Source organism: Columba livia, chromosome 5 (assembly GCF_036013475.1).
Source record: "Columba livia isolate bColLiv1 breed racing homer chromosome 5, bColLiv1.pat.W.v2, whole genome shotgun sequence".
Lineage (NCBI taxonomy): Eukaryota > Metazoa > Chordata > Aves > Columbiformes > Columbidae > Columba > Columba livia.
Genome location: NC_088606.1, coordinates 44,144,211 through 44,161,466, shown reverse-complemented (window position 1 = coordinate 44,161,466; position 17,256 = coordinate 44,144,211). Strand labels below are relative to the sequence as shown.

General features: G+C 47.9%; 1 protein-coding gene across 6 annotated transcripts in view; it reads left to right on the top strand.

The window, feature by feature from the left end:
- The first annotated feature begins 850 nt into the window (after positions 1–850).
- The window catches only part of PRDM11 (PR/SET domain 11), a 45,083-nt gene continuing 28,677 nt past the window's right edge, over positions 851–17,256 (top strand). The window contains exon 1 of one of the 6 annotated variants that reach the window (XM_065064742.1): positions 851–1,108. Coding sequence is in view for 5 of the 6 variants with exons in the window: in XM_065064743.1 (XP_064920815.1) it covers positions 1,355–1,588 (234 nt within the window). In the remaining variant the exon portion in view is untranslated. The other 5 variants (XM_065064743.1, XM_065064744.1, XM_065064739.1 and 2 more) reach the window with 5 other exon arrangements.

The window sequence follows — 17,256 nt, the reverse complement described above, 5'->3', positions numbered from 1 at the left end:
TTGTCTACCTTCTTCGTTGTTTTGCCAGACATATTACCTTTTGCTGACTTAAGTGATATATCAAGACCCTATCGTGAAGTTCTCTCACCCCTTAAACTTTCAGTGATGGCAGCAAAACCAGCTCCAGCATGGCAGAAGTGGGCCTCTGTTTTGCTTGGGCTACATCCCTTTCTACTTTGTGTTCTCACTGATTTTTCTCCGCTCCATCCTTTTATGGCAGACACCTCAGGGTGCAGGATATTAGGAAAGAAATTCATTTCTTGGGACTGCAGAAAAGGGTATTTCTCAGGGCTTCAGAAAAAGGGAAGTAGTCCAAGTATCCAAGCATGCACATTGTCACCACGGCCCTGTTTGCATACAAGTCCATTGTCAACCAAAGGAACTGGAAAATTATGGCTATTTATCCATCCCTCTCTTTACCCCCCACTGTGCCTCTTTTAGCAAAGCAGCTAAACAGTTTGCTTTGTTTCAATTTTAATGCTTGCAGATGGTTTTATTTTGAATTTGTTTTATTGGTGAGACATGCTTCCTCTGTTTATTAAATTATGCCTACTTTTTGTCATCCGTCATGTTGCCTGTAATTTCTGCAGAGAGCTCAGGGGTACGGTTTGTTGTTGCTGCTGCTGTTGGGTGGGCTGCTTTTGGAGGGTAGGGTGTAATTTGAAATACGATCGAGCTCTGAGCGCCAGGGAAACACCGCGTCTTCACACCCACTTTTTGCTCGCACAAGGGCGATCAGAGACGCGCACCGCCGGGGTTCTGCCGCTGGCAGAGGGGCCCGTCCCAAGGGCCACTCAGCCCCTTCCCCCGCCCGGTGGGGGTACGTCCCCGGGCGGGGGGCAGGTCTCACCGCCGTCCCCCAGAGGCGGGCGCTCCCGACAGCGCGGGCGGACGGTCGGTCCCGCTCCGCGGGGCGCCGCGGCGGCTGCCGGCCGGCGGCAGGTGGTGGCCGCGGCAGCGCCCGGGGGGAGCCCAGCGGCTGCGAGCGGCTCCCCCCGCGGGCCGCCCGGGCCGGTGTTGTCCCTAAGAGCCCCCCCGAGCCCCTGGCCGGCGGCGGGCGCAGGTCGCCGCCGGCTCCGCGCGGAACTCTCAGGCTCCGGAGCAGGAGGTGGGAACCGGGGCCGGTTTGGGTTCGCTCGGCTTTTTCTGTTTTTCTTTTTTTTTTTCTCTGCTTTGTGCAGCTTTTGGGGTTTGGTTTTTATTTCTCCCCACCTCCTCTCTTTCCAGCCCGGGTATTTGGAGGGAAGGAGGGAGCACCACGGCCCCGGGAGAGCCGGGCCGGGCCGGCGGCGCCTCCCCCCGGTTCGGGGGGTCCCCGGGCTCGGCCCCCGAACGCCCCTCTCTTCCGTTCTCCATGTCATTTCCTGTGCTAATAAGATGGTGGTCACGGCCGGGAGGGAGGGAGCCGCCGCCGCCTCCGCCGAGCCCGGCCCGGCCCCGGGACCCGTCCTCGCCTGGGACTAGCCAGCGGGGCCGGCGGGGAGGGAGGGCGCAGCCAACCGGGCTCTCCCCCCTCCCTCCCCTCCCTTCCCGCGGCGGAGCGGGCCCCCGGACGCCGAGGCGGGCCCCCCGCGCCCGCAGCGCCGAGGTGAGTCAGCCCCGCTGGTAGCCAAGGTGGCCACGAAAATGGCTGCGAAGTGCGTGGGCGGGGGGAGAACCCGCTCCAGCCCGAGGCCGGCGACGAAGAGGGTCCGGCCGAGTGGTGCCCGCCTGAGGGGCGCCCGCAGCGGGCGGGGCGGCGGCGGCGACCCGCGGGCACAGGTAGCGCCCTCCCCCTCTTTCCCCTACGGGGCGGGCGGCGCTGGGCCCGGCCTGTCCCCGCCGCCCCGCTCCCGCCCATCCCCTCCTTGTCCCCCCTCCTCCCTCAGCGCGGCCGTTAGCGGGGCGGCCGAGTGACGCGGCCGCCGGCCAATCGGCGGCGGGGGCGGGCGGGCGCGCGCCACATTGGAACGCGGGGGCGGGGCGGCGCGGGGCTCTCCCCGGGGGTGGCGGGAGCTGGTGGGACGCGGCACTGGGCGCTTGTTCAGCGGGGCCGGGCAACGTCTATCGCGGGGTTCCCGCCGCCCCGGGCTTCGCCGCGCCCCGCTCCGCCGCTGTAGCGGCGGAGCGGGGCGCGGCGAAGCCCGGGGCGGCGGGAACCCCGCGGTTGCTGCGTCCCGCTTGCAGGCGTCGTGCCCGCGACATCTCCCGGGGGCGTCGCAGAGTGCACCGGAAAACTTGCCCTTGCACAGCATAGCCAGAATACTTTACTCGCGTGGAAAAACTTCACCAATTGCATACTTGCGACCTTTTCCCATTTATTTATTTTTTAAAGTTGCCGAGTCTTTCCCGCTTCTTTGCAAATGCTCCAGAAGAGTGCCGTTTATATATGTATTTCATTTTAACCGCATTCCTCTATCCCTTGGTGTATTCCAAAGGGAAAAGGAAGATGTTTCCAGTGTCCCGTTTCAGATCTCGTGAAAAAAAAAAAAGCTGGCCCGTGGGCAAAACTGTTGGCTCGATGTTGCTTCCTCTTTTTCCAATGATTAATGCTTCTCATTAACGGGAGGAGAACTGGCAGAACCAGCTTAAAGAAAAAAATACTGACCTGACCACAAGAAAGGGTTATTTTCCAGCACTGCAGGTGTACACAGTGTTTTACTGAGCAGCGAAGGAGCCCCAGCCCCAAATATCCAGCAGCCTTCTGGATCTGGTCCCGCTGGTGAGGTTTGACTCCCCATAAGACCGGCAGAGCGTGAGCACACTGCCTGGGTTGGGCTTCATGTCCCCTAAATTTCCGTTTGTGCAATCACCAAGATTATAAGCAATGAAAATGGAAAGGGAAATGACTGTTTCAACTTTCTAATGTATTGTGTATAAACCCCACAATAGACACACATCCCTGATGAGGACAGTGCATTTTTTGCTTTCAAGTGCAGGCTGCAATGGGAAACGAAAGTATTCAGATGATGGCTGGTTGCTTCTTGCAAGGAGCGCTTTGACCAAAGGTGCTCCTGCTCTAAAAACAATAGTTTAGCACGGGGCTGAGCAACGTAAGGCTCTTGAATCACTTGCAGTCTGCGAAGAGCTGAAGTGTCAGCACTGTTGATGTGGCTGGTGGAAGGACCATGTTAGCGAGGGAAGGGCTGGTTAGCTGGAACCGCTCACTGGGAGGATTTGAGGTAGCCGTGGGAGATGCTGAAGGTTGCGCTGGCTCTTGGCTGGATGCTGAGTTGACCGATCCCGCTCCAGTGTGGAGTAGCAGGACCAGGGGAAGCCGCTGTTCCTCCTGCCTGGGAGTTGTGTCTAAAGCTGCTGCTCCTTCTGGCTGGCTGAGGGATGTGAGGGAGGTCCGGCAGCTCCAAGGTCAGTGCTGGCCTTGCAGAGCTGGCTGGTTTCGGGAGAGTGGCCTATTGCTCCTCTAGCGTCTGTGTGAACCATGCGTGGAACACAGTGCTTTCTGGGCCGGTTTATGGGAGGCTGTCATTGTGAGCCTTACTGGCCACTGGTAGAAATTACTTGCACTTTTCTTTCACAGTTTAAGGCGAAGGATTATTCTGAGGGTAATACCTGTCTTCAAATATTAAGGACAAAAGCAAGGACTTGTCTGAAACCTTATTTTTGATGTACTGAGGCGAGGTCAGTCTTACTGGGATGGGATGTGAGCAGGCTGTTTGATTGTATTCCTTGCTGGAAAGTGATGGACTTACCTGAAATGGGTAGGATTGTCCATGAACACTGCAAGAGGACCCTGAAGTGGGAGATCTCCTCTGCTGCAGAGGCTGGCTTTGTGATCAGGGGGCCACAAGCATTGCAGCGAGTGGAAGTTGCTGCTCTGAGTCAGGAATCAGAATAAAGAATGTATATTGAGCGAAAAAATTACAAGCCCGGGCAAGAGGGGTCTTTGATCTTTTATAAAGAGTACCATGTATACCATGTATACTTTATCCTTTTGGTGGTGGGTTTTTGTTGTTGTTGTTTTTTTGGTTTTGTTTTTGGTTTTTTTTAGTATTCTTTTTTTCCTGTTGGAACTTCTGTCTCATGCTGATTCTCAAACGAAGCTGTGTTTTTTTGAGTTTTTCCCCCATGTCCATTTGTGCAAAAGAAGTACGTGCTTTTACCTGTCTTTTTTACTCTTAATTTGCTGTTAGCAGAGCCTTTCTGTTGCTGGTTTGCTACTAACCATTTCCAGAGCTCTTTTAATAATGCCTAATATTGACGACATTTTTGGAGTAGCATATTTAAAATTGTTATTGCCAATCCAGTGTTGTTGGCATGCGTGTGAATGGAGGGACTAAACATAGTCCCAAAGACAAAATGTTTTTGAGTTTTTTTGCTTGACAATCAAATAATAATACTGTAGATTAATTGGGGGACCTCCAGAAGGAAGAAATAAGCTTCTCAAACGTGATCTGAAGATACAAGGCTGTAAGAAGTAATGACTCTTGCTCCCAGTGGTGTGAGGGCAGGTGGGAATTTTTGGTGCCTGCTTTGTATTGGGATAGTCTGTATCTGAGACCTGCGAACAACTGGTTTTCCTAAGAAAGCCAAAACAAGCAAACATCACTTTTATTCTTCAGTTTGGATTGCAGTTTTCTGGCATTTTAAGAAATCGGGAGTCAGTTGGACAGGCATCTGGGTGTGCTTGGCTTGTCTTCTCGAATCAGTGTTTGGTTCTGTGATCTGGGCTCTCACCTGAGTACAAGTCCTTCAGTCCCAAGGGCTGAGAGCAGCTTGGGGTACAGGCATATCCGGTGTCAGGGGTTCGGCGTGTGCAGTATCAGCTGGCATCGGGAAAGCAGCAGAATTCCTCCTGGCCTGCCACTGGGCAGCCCTGCCGTGGGATGCTGGCTTTGCTGCTCTGCATCTCGCCCCTTGCTGTCGTGTTTGTGGCTCTTCTGTTCTCCTTGTGACCTCTTCTCTGCTACTGAAAGTGTTCTTAAATAAAGCTTCTAGACCAATGATCCTTCTAAAGCTGTGTAGTGAAATGTTGCTTTTCAGGAATCCCTGCTAATTAAACTTGTCCATGCAAGTGGATTCCACTAGCAAGCCCACCCTCCCAAAGGAACAGCAGAGAGGACAAGGTGAGAGACAGGTTTGTAACCCTGTGTTTAACCTTCGAGGAAGGTGAGGGAAAAATGCTTCAGAAAGGGAGGAGGTTTACAGGTAAAAGAAGCCAAACAAAGACTGATGGAAGACACAAAGAAGTCCTGTGGCTTCTTTGGAGGGTGTCAGCAACCAAGGTGGATGAAGAAGAAACCTGGTAAGGAGGGCAACACAAGCATTCCATGTTAGAGAAGTTTTTCTGTAAAATTCCCACCACGTGATAGGCACTACATTACTAATAGAAAAGGCTATGAGGATTGAGAGCAAGGAGGGAAAAAAAGCAGAGGCGAACGGGGTAAATGTTGACTTGTCATCTAGAGTGACACAGTGTGGGTTTTCAGAGGTCTAGTCACTGTCCTCACCATGTAGACTTCGGACTTCAGCTAGTCAGTGAAGGTGGTACGAGCACTGTCAATTTTCCTCCTTTCATCCCAAACCCTGCAAATAATAGCAAGAACCTCTGTTTCTGCTGAGAGACAGTCAAGCAATTAAAAATACTGACACTTAAACTTTCTTGTTGTGCACCCTGGTCGTTGGTCCACTTGTGTGAGCAGGACAGCTCGTATCTGTGAGAGCTGTCATTCAAAGGCCTCCTCACTCTGCAAGGCAGGCAGCACACTGGTGTTTCAGACTCGGAACAGTTCCTCTGCAGTCAGAAGGTAAAAACATTATACATATAATTTAAGGTCTGAGCAGCAGAAACTGGCAGCCTCCAGAGAGCTCAGTAATGCGTACTGCAGAAGGCTGTTCCAATGCAGTCCCTCGGTCCCGGACAGCCATCAATAAGGGGCCCATCAGAAGGGTATCTGTAAGAAAAGTCATCCAAATTGAGCACGCCCTGATAAATGGCTTAGTTTCTCTGCCCCTTTTCTTCTCCCCTCCTGAGGCTCTGGCTTTGCAGCCAGGCTAGTTTTACACTGAGTGTAGTGACTTGTCCCAGAGAAGGATCTGCAAGTGTTGGCGTTGAGCCTTGCCGGGACTGTCACTGCCAGGGGCTCCGCCAGACCTGTGCCACTGTCAATTGGGGGCCAGCTTTTGCTGGTGAACGCTTGAGCGTGGGTACTGGGGATGATGCATGAGCACTGAGTTGTGAAAGTGAATGGGAGGTGATATGGGGGGTTACCTCATGCAGCAGCTCTGGAATTGCTTTAATTAGCTACCCATGAGAGCCAGTGGTGCTCCCACCTTGCACAGCAAGAGCTGATGCTCTGAGCATTTTGTCCAGGTGCCCCAGCCAGGTTGTCCCTGCGTGCTGGGAGTGCTGGCCACAGGCTCCTGAGTGTGGGTCTGGGTGCTGTGGACACACAGCGCCCGTGGCCCCACAGACTTGCTACAGTGTTAGAGGCTGGTAATTGGAGCTGGTGTCGGGACATCAGCTGTTTCCAGGCTGATAACTGATGTAAAATATTGCCCAGTACATTCCTTTTTAGTACAATGAAGCTTTAGTTTGAGAATGTATCATATAAACTGTATCACAATATCCTGAGTGGGGTTAAATGTGGTTCTTCAACTGCAGACTCAAACAGCTGAACAGACTACATGTACACAGCATCTTCCTTGAAAGGTGTTATAAATTTGGTTTGGATTACCTTTCCACTCCTGGCATGTTCCTCTTTACACCTTTCGTTTGGATACACCTTGACTTGGTTGTGTCTGTGTATATCAGGAGGTTTTGCTGTTTGGTTGTTTTTTGGTTTTTAATTTCTTCTGAGACTGCTGGAATACTTCACGTGGCCTGCTGCTTTCTTTAAATTGGAGACTTTTTGCTTGGAAAGGCTAATGTGAATGCTAAATATGCCACAGTTTGCAGAGTCTAGTCCTTTTATCCCTTCAGAGGAAATTAGTGAAAACACTTGGAAACTGACTGAAGGAAAAATCAATACCATTGAGACATGAACATAGTTTTGTGAACAATAAAATACCTTCTAGAGTTGTCATGTGTAACACACCTAGGCATGCAGATTGTCTTTTTTGAGCTCAAATGAGATCAATAAACTTCTGAAGAATAGAAGCTTTTTAATTACTGGATTTCTCTTTCCTTCATGACTGGGAAGAGAACTTACTTACGTATGATATGCATGTAAGTTGCTTTCTTCCTTGAGAAATTTTTTGTAAATCGTGTATGTGGTGACGGGCCGCTGGATGGGTGCAGCGGTACCTGACCCTCCGTGCAGAATCCCACCAGCTAGCGCTGCATTGCTCTTGGAAAGGCAGTACCTCCATGAGGATGGATCCACTTACAGTGTCTCCTGGATGTGTTAAGAGCTAGTACCACGTAAATCAGATGCTAACATACGTTCTTAAGGTCTGATGGACTTAACTCTGGTGACTGGTTGGTTTTGTTGGGGTTTTTTGTGGGCTTTTTTGGGGTTGTTTTTGGTTGATTTGTTTGCATTGGTTTGGGGTTTGTTTGTTTGGGGTTTTTTTGTGGATTTTTTTGGTGTGTTTTGGGTTTGTGTGGGGTTTTTTTGTTTGTTTGTTTTTAGTTGTTTTGTTGTTTTTTTTTTTTTTTTTTAAACTAGGTCTCATTCTGTAGTCAGGTGTTGAAATGTTGCTTTTGAATTCTTTTGGGGTAGTCAGTGAACTTTCGTAGTCCCTCGGTGACTTGCATACATGAAGTCACTGTGACATGCTCCCTCTTCTTCTGGAACTTGAATCAAATGAGTTCTTGGGCTCTTTCCATACTTCTGCTAATCAGCATTTTAAAAATGTCTGTAGTATAGAAGACCAGGTATTTCTGTGGAACCCAATGCCTTTATGTAGAAGATGCACTTGAGGAGCAGGGGTTGAAAGACCAGAAGTGCTTTGCCCCTTCTGGAAATTTTTTTGTAGTTAGCTGAGTTAGGATATACGAGATCTGACCACCCCGCTTTCTGTGTGGAAGGGAACGTGCAGATCAAATGGTGGTGAATTCAGCACACGGATATCTGATTTCTTGGCAGATCTGACACTGGGAGTATCTGGACTGCTGCCTGCCGAGGGAAAAGGGGGTCGTTGTGACCCATGCTCAACCAGTACTCATCCAAGCGGTGTAACATGAGCCCCTAACCTGTAGACAGATTTACCAGCCCTGAATAATGTCTGTTGTACTGTGAGATCTTATCTCCCTAATGGCCTGCAAGAGGGTACAAATGAGGAGAAATAAATATGTCTCTTGCTTTTGCTTCCTCTGCATTTTGTGGGACAGTTGATTTGTCTTGTTCTGCCTGGGGTGTTTGTTAGTGCTTTTAAAGGACTGAGCTAGTTTGTTAGAATTTTGGGAGCAAATGAAAATATTATTTGCTCCTACCTGCTCGTTTACCCCCACAAATATTTCCCTTATTGCTGAACAAATGAAGAGAAAGGAGCCACTTGTAAGCCCAAGTAGAGTGAAACCACTGTAACAGACATAGAGGAACCATCATGTAACATCTCCCAACAGAAATCAACAGGCACCAACTAGACAGGTGGTACCAAAGCAGGATTCGTCTTTATTTGGTGTCTGTACCCACAAATCCCATCTGAATGAGGATCCCCCTGCAGCTGAGACTACCTTCCTACAGGTGTTTGTGCCACAGAGCCCTTACTATTTGGTGTTTGATTCCTGAAGCTTTTGAGTTGGGTGGTGGGAAGGGGCATTGCTCAGCAGCCAGGTGCCTTCTGGAAGTCCAGAGGTCGCTTGGAGGGATGTCGTATGACTGTATCAAGGGTGAAGTTGTGCTTTTTATGTGCCGGAATTTAAGGACAGTCTTACAAAAATCACAGTGTATATAAAAGCAGACCAGCGTTTGGCTGTCACCATTAAGTGTGCTGTTGGCTTTGTGCAGGAAAAGGGTGTTCTGGTGAAATTCATGGAGCTTTCTGACTCCATGGGGCAGTTTGAATTTCACGCGTAGCTTGGCCGTGTGTTCAAGCCTGTCCGTTCTGTCCGTCCATCCCTTCTAACACCACTAAACATTTAACAGTGGAAGAAAAAGGCAGAATACTGCAGGTAGCCTTTTGTATTTTTACTAGGAAAAAAAAAAAAAAAAGTCAAAGCTAGAACTTCTAGAAGAGTGTTGAGTGAAAGGCCATCTCATTAAAAGATGGATGTGCTCTCCAGAGGGTCTAATTTAGACACTGAGGAAATATACGTGGAGCTGATTGCTGGCTGGGTGCCAGTCACTGAAGGGCACCGGAGGCTGAAATGCCAGGCAGTGCTGGTAGTGCTGGCACTTCAGCCCGTGACGGTTGGGTTGCATGAATTATCTCTCTGCCTTCCAGCTAATTTTATCCTGTTGGTTTTTCATGAATCATTTCCCATCTCTGGGGGTTAGAAATTAAAGTGGAAGTTTGCTAGCCAGAATAGCCACATCTGCTATTTAGAAAGTAGTGTCTGGGGTTTGCTTCCTGCCCACCCCCACGCCTTCCCTTCTCTTTCCCTTTTTACCTCCGTCAGTTTCAAATATGTGAATCACCGGTGTCGCTCACCCACGGAGGTTTTTAGGCTGACCAGCCTGCGCAAGTGTGTGCCCTGTGCCGTGTGACGGGTCCCAGGCGCACAGCGAGGCTGTGGGGACCTGACTGGGGCGCCTTGAATTTCCTGCTCCTGTCTTATAAAGCATTAAAGGCACTCCAGCATCTTTTCCCTCTCCCAGCACAGCAGAAGAGTGGGAGCACTGCGGTGGCCCAGCCTGCTGAGCGCTTCCTCACTCCAGCCTTTTTGCTTGTCTGCAGAGGGAAGTAGGAGGTCGTTCAGGCAGTAAATTCACATCTCTGCTTTCTAGAAGAGTGATGAAAAACTTGACTTTTCCAGACCCAAACATAGCTTCCCTTTGTTGAGTTGTGTGTGCTTGCTTGCGATCAAGGCTGCCATCTGGGCCAGCGGCAAGGAAAGGATAAGCTGATTGTCCAGAAGTTGAGCTCCATAAGCAGGGATCCAGGGACCCGCATGGGAGTTGCATAGCCTGGGTCCTGCAGTATAAGGAAAGTTTTGCTGGCAGCTGTGCTTAGGAGAAAGCACATTCCTTTGAAACTAAGTGAGTGCTAGATAAACAAGAGGAGTTCTCTAGCTTGCTGACGTTCATTTTTAATCAGTCTTGGTGCATCACAGCAAATCCGGGAGACTGGAAGAGTGATTGCTTTGGAACAGTTCTGAAAATGGCCAAGTGGATGGCCAAGGAAATGATAGGTTGGGTAGCATGATACCAGTCCGGGGTATAAAGTAGTTCCTGCTTGAAACCTGATGTTATGGAAAGTGTCTTGTACTTCCAAACAAGTCTGATGTTGTCCTTTGAGAAGCTTACTGTTGGTTTAAAGAAAGATCTGTAGGTGTTCTATATTTAGGTATATAAGACAGATAACTCAGGGCATGAGAACCCAATTAATATGTAATGCCAAAGAATATCAATAAAATACGAGTGGCTTAGGAAGTGAAGGTAGTGATTGATAGAGAGTCAGCATCCAATAAATAAACTGAAGTGGCAGTATAAACAGTAAGGAGGATGAAGGATACTCTAAGCTAAAGGACAGTATTAGCATGCTAATAAATCAACCATTAGTGGATTGACTTTAACATGAATGCAGAAAATAGTTTTCCCAAAGATCGAGGCCCTGGCATTGCTGCCTGAGACGAGGGAGCAAATAATACAGCTATTTTAAGCTAGAGCTTGATCATTTTACAGAAGAGTCTCTGCAACATGATATGTGGAGACTGTGTTTTCAAAGAAGTAGACTCGATGACCCTTCCCTTCAAATGACGGGAAGAGAAAAGCCAATTCTGCCTGACACTTACTCAATGATGCAGAAGAAAGCGTAACTCACAGCTGGCAAAATGTGTAGATGAAACAAGTTTTGTGAATTGTAGCTATTGATAGGGGCAGGACAGAGAAACACGGTTTGTTTGGTAAATGGACCCACTGAAACAAAATCATTTTCATGCAGACAAGTGAAGAGTTATGAACCTGGAAAGGCGTGTCCTGAATGTGATGTGCAGAGGGAGGGCTGTGTCCCAGATGGGGGGCTCAGAAGGGGCAGGCAGGTTTGGGGAGCTTTCTGTGCCAGGTCTGTGCTGGAAAAGACGGCTGTGATTTTGGACACACAAATGGGGAGGTAATGAATCAGGGTGATGAGGTAGTTTTATGTCTGTAACCCTTACGTGTTTATTTCAGATGCAGTCTTGTATCAGTGTGGCTTTCTGGTGCCAGCATCTTAAAATAATGTAGAGAAAATTGGAAGAGTTACACAGAATGATGAAAATTATTGGAAAGCTGAGAGGATGCTGCATGGGTACATATCCGGAGCTCTCCCATGTATGTGTTTTTATTCAGTTCTTATCACTATTTCTATCCAAACACCTTTCAGTAGTGCCTTAAGGAACTAGGCTTACACCTCCCACTTGGTTGTACTCTTATTCTGTCCTTGGGGAGAAAAGCATTGGTGGAGTAGCATCTTGTTTTAGTACTGGGGTTTTGTGCCTGTTTATTTTAACTTCATAAATGTAGGTATATATTTACATTGAAGAAGCCAAAGGCAAAGAAGTGCAACTGGCAGTTCTGACCAAAGATGGTGAGGTTTGTTACAGCCATTAACCTGGGAAGCAATTCTTTCCATTTGCTCAAAGCAGCGTCCCAACACGCTGGGAATTGCAGCCTTTCCCACCAGGCTGCAGGGCCCTTTGGAAGAACTGCTGACTGGTGCCCAGAACTAGGGAGATTCACATATAACTTATCCGTGATGGGGATTAACAGTTGAAATGAACTTCTGATGAAGTACTGGCTTCTCATACTGTGGCTAGACTCACATGGAGATTTTGTCCTGTTTGTAGGCAAAAGGTGAGGGCACATGATGTACAGAGGATGAGGTTGACCTAATTCTCCTTTCCATCCTTAAACTATGAATCTGTGAGATCAATACAGAGAGCCAAATACAGCAAAAATTAGAAATTTCTGGTTCAAGGGAATTATTTTTAATGTGTTTTCAAAACACAAGTCATTTGCTTACTCTTTCAGCTGCAGTCAATAGCTGCCAAGGCTTGGTGGTATACCACACTGTTTGGGAGGTTCAGGCTTCATGGGAGCTTTACTTGGGTAGCATCTTGCTGTACAAGTATGTCCTTACTCAACACTTAATGTAGAGAAGTTTCACCAAATAATATCCAATTAGCAGAGATTTGTGCTGATCCATGATGCTGCCTTCCTATTCTTGGATCAAGAAAGGGCAAATGCTCTGAACTGCCTGTGATGCAGAGTTTTGTGTCAAATCATCTACCTTGACTAGAAGCCACCATAAGACAAACTTAAGTCTAGTTCAGGGATTGTTTCAGGGGTTCTTTTCCTACTTCCCCTCTGGAAAACATCACAGAATCACACAGAATGTTAGGGATTGGAAGGGACCTCAAAAGATCATCCTGAAGTAGATAATGGCAGGTTTTGATGCCGTGTTTTTTCCAATGAACCATGCAAGAGTGACAGTGTGAACACATCTCTTATCCAGTTGAAATGACAGGAGGAGTTTCAGATTGGCAAATGGGAATTTCCCTGTCCCCAGCATTTTGGGGGTCGGGATGACACCAGGAGCTTGGTGTTGTGGCACTCAGATGCTGTTTGTTGTCTCAGTTACTGGTCTTGAGCAAGTTGTGGAAACCACTGGGAACTCTCAGCTGTAAAATGAGTCTAAGTCTCATGGTTTTGAAGCTTACTCTCCAAGCTTCTTCAGAAAGCTGCAGCAAAACTTGTGGTGCTTCCAGGTATCTTTCCGGTAGTCCTGACCTTCAGCGTTTTGAGAATGCGAAACTCAAAGAAAATGTTTCATACTTCTGGTGAATTTGTGGCTACCAGCCGTAGTGGAGTAGTTGGCAATGATTTCAACAAGTCCTAGTCACAGCCCAGTCTCTGCTCAAATCCTGCATTGTCCGTGCCCTGTAATTTTCACTAATTAGGTTTGTATTTGTGACTGGCCCAGCTTGTCTCCAGCTGTGCAGGCTGCATTCAGCCCTGCTCTGCGGCTGTCGGGGAAGAGCCCTGGGCTTGCATCAAGCGGGAGGCAGGTCATCAGGTCTTGCCCTGCCACCAGCCTCTACCATGCCAGGACATGCCAGGCAGAGGACAGCTTTGCCCCTGGGAACATTGTACTTCAGGGGGGAAGGTTAAACCAGTTCTGTGGTAACTGTGCAAGCAAAAGCAATTTTCTCAGTGGAACATGGGGTTAGTGTCCATCTGTGGACAGCAGCCCTCCTCTGAGCAAACTGATTCTTCCTTTTATTTTGTGGGATTGCTCGGTGTTTGTATGGGGTGAAAACGTGAGCTGCGTAGCCAGCTGGTACTTCATAAAGTGACCTGAAGTGGCTGGCGTGGCTGAGGACCTTGGTAAGTGAATTTACCTCAGGGAAAACAGTCAGCCTGGGTCTCTTGTGGCTGTTTTTGGGGGGAGCTCAGAGCCTTGAATGCTGTGCTTTATTCCCCCTCCTCGGCTCATCAGTAACCAACTGTTCTAGATTACTATTTCTGGTAATAATATGCAACTGTAGAAAAAGCATGTGAATTCAAGTCCATCTTTCACCATGGGCCTGCACTTTAAAATGTAGTACAAGCTATGCAAGATCTTTCTTAAAAGAAGAGGGGATGACCTCCAGGAGGCCGACAGTGAGAAACTAAGTGAAGGAGCTGTGTGCTGAGGAGGGCATGGATTCCTATATGGCTGTTTCACATGCAAGAATGTCCCAATCTGGGAAACGTGCCAGTAAAACGTAAAATTAAAGCTCTGTTTGGAGACTGATCCACACAGATAAGAGTCTGTGGCTGTTAGCTAATAACTGCAAGAAGGGCAGTGATAAAGACGGCATACTTGAGGACAGGAATTCACAGGTTCGTTCATGCTTAACCCCATTTGGATGTTTTTTTCCTGCATTAGAGATTAACAGCTTAGATGTTCTTGTGTTTTCAACTTCCCTGATTGTGAGAAACATGATAAAGCCACTGGAAATCTTAACATGTGTCATACAGAAACATGACAGGTCCTTTCCCACTTTGTAAAGAAAACAGGAGAGGCTGTGTGGCACTGCCTGTGAACCCAGGGGTTCCTCTTTGGATTTGGAGCAGTCACGCTGGTGTCCAGGGCCTGCTGAGGGGCATTGTGCCTCATACTACGACTGCCTTTGCTGTCCAAAGGGCTTGATGTTTTGTGCAAACAGCACCTGGATCTTCACAGCATCCTTCTCACCCTGGGATTGTCCTGATGACCACAGGGACACTCACATGGGGGGCTGGGTGTCCTCTGGGAATACCTTCAGCAGTAACCAAGGAGCCTGCTCTGCTTATGATTATATGGTGCTTCTCCACATCATCTGAAATCTTCAGAGGATCTTCATATTTAGAACAAACATAACTATAAAAAATGACCAAAAAAAAAAAGAGTGAAAAGTGCAGAATGTGAACTAGACTCTTGTAGTTGTGGAAAACTAAAGGGGGGGGAGAAAGGGCAAGAAAGAGAAACTAATTGGCAATCTAATTAGGAAGAATTAAAAGCAGCTTTAAATACATCAGAAACTAAGAGAGTCCTCTAGCTAGTGGAAAAACAAGATGATGGTATCAGTTACAACAACAGCATAATGCTCTGTTGTAGTAGCTTGGGAAATTACCAAACAGCAGCTACTACAGCAGTACAGCTCTAACTTTGCTGTTCTGGCTAACTTGCTTCCATGGAACAGTGTATGTAACAAGTTAGACTGAAAAAAATGTTGTGTGTTAGTCATAAACGAGTCAGCTAGGATCAAGTCTAATCTGAACAAACTAGAATATTAAGCTACCTGAAGTCTGGTGCTAGCTTCCAGTAAAATAATTCAATAGCTGATTGAGATTGGATTGATCATCATTTATAGGGATGTTAATCGTAATAATCAGTCTGTACAGATTTTTTTTTTAATAGGTCTTTTCTAACATGGTGTGATTTTTCTGATGTTGCTGTAATTTTGCTTGATAAAGGTAAAAGTGTTGGTATGTCTTGTTTAATGCACTGGAGTTGTGGTACAGGTCATGGGAATAAGCAGCTAGAGTGATTCAATGTGCGACACATTGTTGGGGAGGGTCCAGAGGAGGCCACCAAGATGATGAGAAGGATGGAACACCTCTGCTATGAGGACAGGCTGAGAGAGTTGGGGTTGTTCAGTCAGGAGAAGAGAAGGCTCCAGAGAGACCTTATTGCAGCCTTTCAGTACTTAAAAGGGGCCTGTAAGAAAGATGCAGAGAGACTTTTCAGCATGGCCTGTTACAACAGGACATGGGATAATGGTTTTAAACTAAAGAAGGAGAGATTCAGTCTAGACATGAGGAAGAAATTTTTAACAAAGAGGGTCATGAAACACTGGCCCAGGTAGTCCAGAGAGGTGGTGGATGCCCCATCCCTGGAAACATCCAGGGCCAGGCTGTCTGGGGCTCTGAGCAACCTGATCTAGTTGAAGATGTCCCTGCTCATTGCAGGGGGGTTGGACTAGATGACCTTTGAAGGTCTCTTCCAACCCAAACTATCCTATGAATAAACAAAAACATGACTAAATGAGAGGTCACAGTGTGACAACAAAAGGAGAGCCATTGCTGGTAGTGTATTTCTAGAAGTGTTAGTTGGGACCTGTTTTTTTTGCTTGATGCTAATCAAGAGATAGGTGTTGGTCACTTCTCCCAAGTAATAACTGATGAGAGGAAACAGCCTCAAGTTGTGCCAGGGGAGGTTTAGATTGGATATTAGGAAAAATTTCTTCACTGAAAGGATTATAAAGCACTGGAAGAGGCTGCCCAGGGAAGTGGTTGAGTCACCATCCCTAGAGCTGTTTAAAAGAAGCGTAGCTGTGGAACTCAGAGACATGGTTTACTTATGGCACCGTGGCACTGAACATGAAACCCCAGCTGGGCATGGTGGTCAGAAAGTAAATGCCGTACTTGGACACAAACGTGGAAATCCTGAGCAGGGACAGGAGGGGGTCTGTCTCGGTGCAAGGTGCTGCTCCTGTCTGCACACGAGTGCTGCAGCCGGTGCTGCGCAGGAATGTTGCTGATAAGTTGGAGGGAGTTCAGGGAGGACCGTGAGAGGGGAGCGCTGCAAAATGTGCCATGCAGTAAAATGAGGAGCTCAGTGTGTAAAATAAAAGCTGGATTTCTTCTTGTGTTTTGTTTTGTTTTGTTTTTTTCTTGCCGGAGGTACACTGTAGTTTAACCAGGAGCTCACTGAAGGAAGCGCAGTGGTGGGCTTTGTGCAGGAGGTCAGACTGCACCATCACAAGGTCTCATTCTCCAGGAGGGAAGAGCGGGAAAGGAAAAGCCATTGTCTCTTCAGAGACAGATGTCTGCATCTTTTCCTGCTGAGGCCTTGGGGGTTGTGGACATTGAAACTCCAGGTGCCTTGTATGCCAGGCTTCCCAAACAGGTGGGTTTTCTGACAGAGATCACCTACCCCACAGCTCACATCTGCCTCTTTGTGCCAGTGCAGGCCCCACAGCTAACCAGCTATGGGGCAACACCTGTCTCCTTGGTTTTTAACATTTTACCCCTCACCCAGCTGCTGCTTTTTCCTCCTGGGCTGTTTTACTGCAGACTTGTCAGGAAAGACCTTTATTTCTCCTCTGGGAAAGGTAGGTAGCCCTTGCCCGCAGCCCTGGCCAGTGTATGGGGACACAATCGGAGAGCTTCCCTCTCCCTCCGGAGAGCACAGACCAGGGGCTTCACCTGCCAAAATCATGTGTCTTGCCTTCCCCTTAATATCATTTTCCTTCTGTCTGGCTGTGGTAATTCTGAAAGAAAATGCATCTTGTTTTAGGCATCTTGTAAAGGCTTAGAAGTGCATGTGTTTGCATGCATCTAGTTGTACTTGTGCTGAGGCTTTGCTCTCAGAGCACTATATGAATATTAACTAGTGCTTTCTTGATACAGGTTTGATAAGGTTCTTTCAGGCTGCACACTGACATGTGAGAACTTGGGCTGGAAAAATTAATCGTTTGTCCCTTGGCACAAAGAGGAGCCACAGAGACTGGGAATAGCATTCCTTCTTTCTGTAAAGAGAGCACAAGTGCAGACCAGACTTACATGGTGCTCAGTCCCATACAAGCACATGTGGAATAAGAAAATTCCTGTGTTCATGGGTTTGTAACCTCAGAACACAAATTTCTGGATGTCCAGCGCTGAGTTGCAATGGGGACAGGTTCTTCCACCAGCTCCCTGAGAGGAG